The sequence below is a fragment of the Ciona intestinalis genome, chromosome 3 (assembly GCF_000224145.3).
Source record: "Ciona intestinalis chromosome 3, KH, whole genome shotgun sequence".
In the NCBI taxonomy this organism is placed as follows: Eukaryota; Metazoa; Chordata; class Ascidiacea; order Phlebobranchia; family Cionidae; genus Ciona; species Ciona intestinalis.
This window is the reverse complement of record NC_020168.2, coordinates 4,944,686-4,945,774: the sequence shown is the minus strand read 5'-3', so window position 1 is coordinate 4,945,774 and position 1,089 is coordinate 4,944,686. Positions and strand designations below refer to the sequence as shown.

Here is a 1,089-nt window from a genome sequence, read left to right as displayed (position 1 = left end):
TTTAGAAAAGTATTTAGGCATATTCTGCAGAATACATATATGAAAAACTCATGTAATTGCTTCAATTATATATAATGTAAATAAGGCAACAGCTTGTTTGCCAATATATTACATACTTAATGGGATATCGCTATCTTGTTTGTCAAGGGTTTCTTCGGAGTGCAAATTATCTGAGTGATTTCCCAAGTGAACAACAGCAAACACAAAGGGTTCGTCAGATAAATAAGTGAACTGTTTAGTAATCGCTGCAATTGTTGGAGATTCACACCTGTGATGTAAGCATTGTATTATCTATAAATATTTATTACATTAAACATTTACTGAATTATATTTAACTTTGGCAATTAATTATGAGCTTTATCTATAAATGGCTTAGTACCTGCCAAATATTGTGCACCATTTAACCTGGTCAGCAGCCAAATGCAAAGGATGTATCGGTAGTTGTTGAACACTACGTAGTTTGAACTTGCACAACTTTAAATCCATGTTTGTAAAAACCTTACATCACATAGCAAAAGTAACGTGAAACCAAAACGTAGTGCAGCAAATGTAAACAAAGTTTCCACGTGATTTAGGTGGATTCCCCAAAGCGCTACAATGCGCGTTTAAGGGACAAAACCATTTACCATAATTTTCCCGGTTTTTCGGTTGTAAATAAATACAATAATATGCGGTAAAGCGTTTTTTTTTATAAAACTTTAACAGTTTAATCTTCATATTTTGTTCTTGAGCATTATTTTTGACATATTATATATTCACTTTCCCCTCAAGCAACAACAACATATGCGCTTCTAAGGAAAACTCCGGAAAGGCGAGGTTAAAAGCTTAATAAATACGCCGCGCTTTATTTCGGAACCGATCCACAATTCAGATATTCTAAATCATGTGGAATAAGATCCTATTCCTTGTCATATTAGTTTGTTGGGGCGCTGAAGGACGTGTACTTGAATTGGATGAAAGGTATTCAAAAACTATTAAATCATACTTATTTTATTAAAAAGTTTTATCTAATACTGTACTACATTAATGAAAAATTTGCTATGTATTTATCATATAACTTTACTACAGGTTTTTAAAAGTTGAATCTCA

General features: G+C 32.2%; 2 protein-coding genes across 2 annotated transcripts in view; one reads left to right on the top strand and one right to left on the bottom strand.

Moving 5' to 3' along the window:
- LOC100184224 (peroxisome assembly factor 2-like) overlaps nucleotides 1-588 on the bottom strand; it is a 7,244-nt gene extending 6,656 nt beyond the window's left edge. The window contains exons 1-2 of the mRNA XM_018817889.2: nucleotides 380-588; nucleotides 117-268 (exon numbers count right to left, since the gene is read on the bottom strand). Of these exons, the coding sequence (XP_018673434.1) occupies nucleotides 117-268; nucleotides 380-486 (259 nt within the window). The 5' untranslated portion in view covers nucleotides 487-588. The remainder of the gene's footprint in view (nucleotides 1-116; nucleotides 269-379) is intronic.
- Nucleotides 589-709: 121 nt separating this feature from the next.
- Nucleotides 710-1,089, top strand: part of LOC100185726 (protein disulfide-isomerase TMX3-like) — a 4,950-nt gene continuing 4,570 nt past the window's right edge. Inside the window, exon 1 of the mRNA XM_026833716.1 lies at nucleotides 710-960. Coding sequence (XP_026689517.1) covers nucleotides 884-960 — 77 coding nt within the window. The 5' untranslated portion in view covers nucleotides 710-883. The remainder of the gene's footprint in view (nucleotides 961-1,089) is intronic.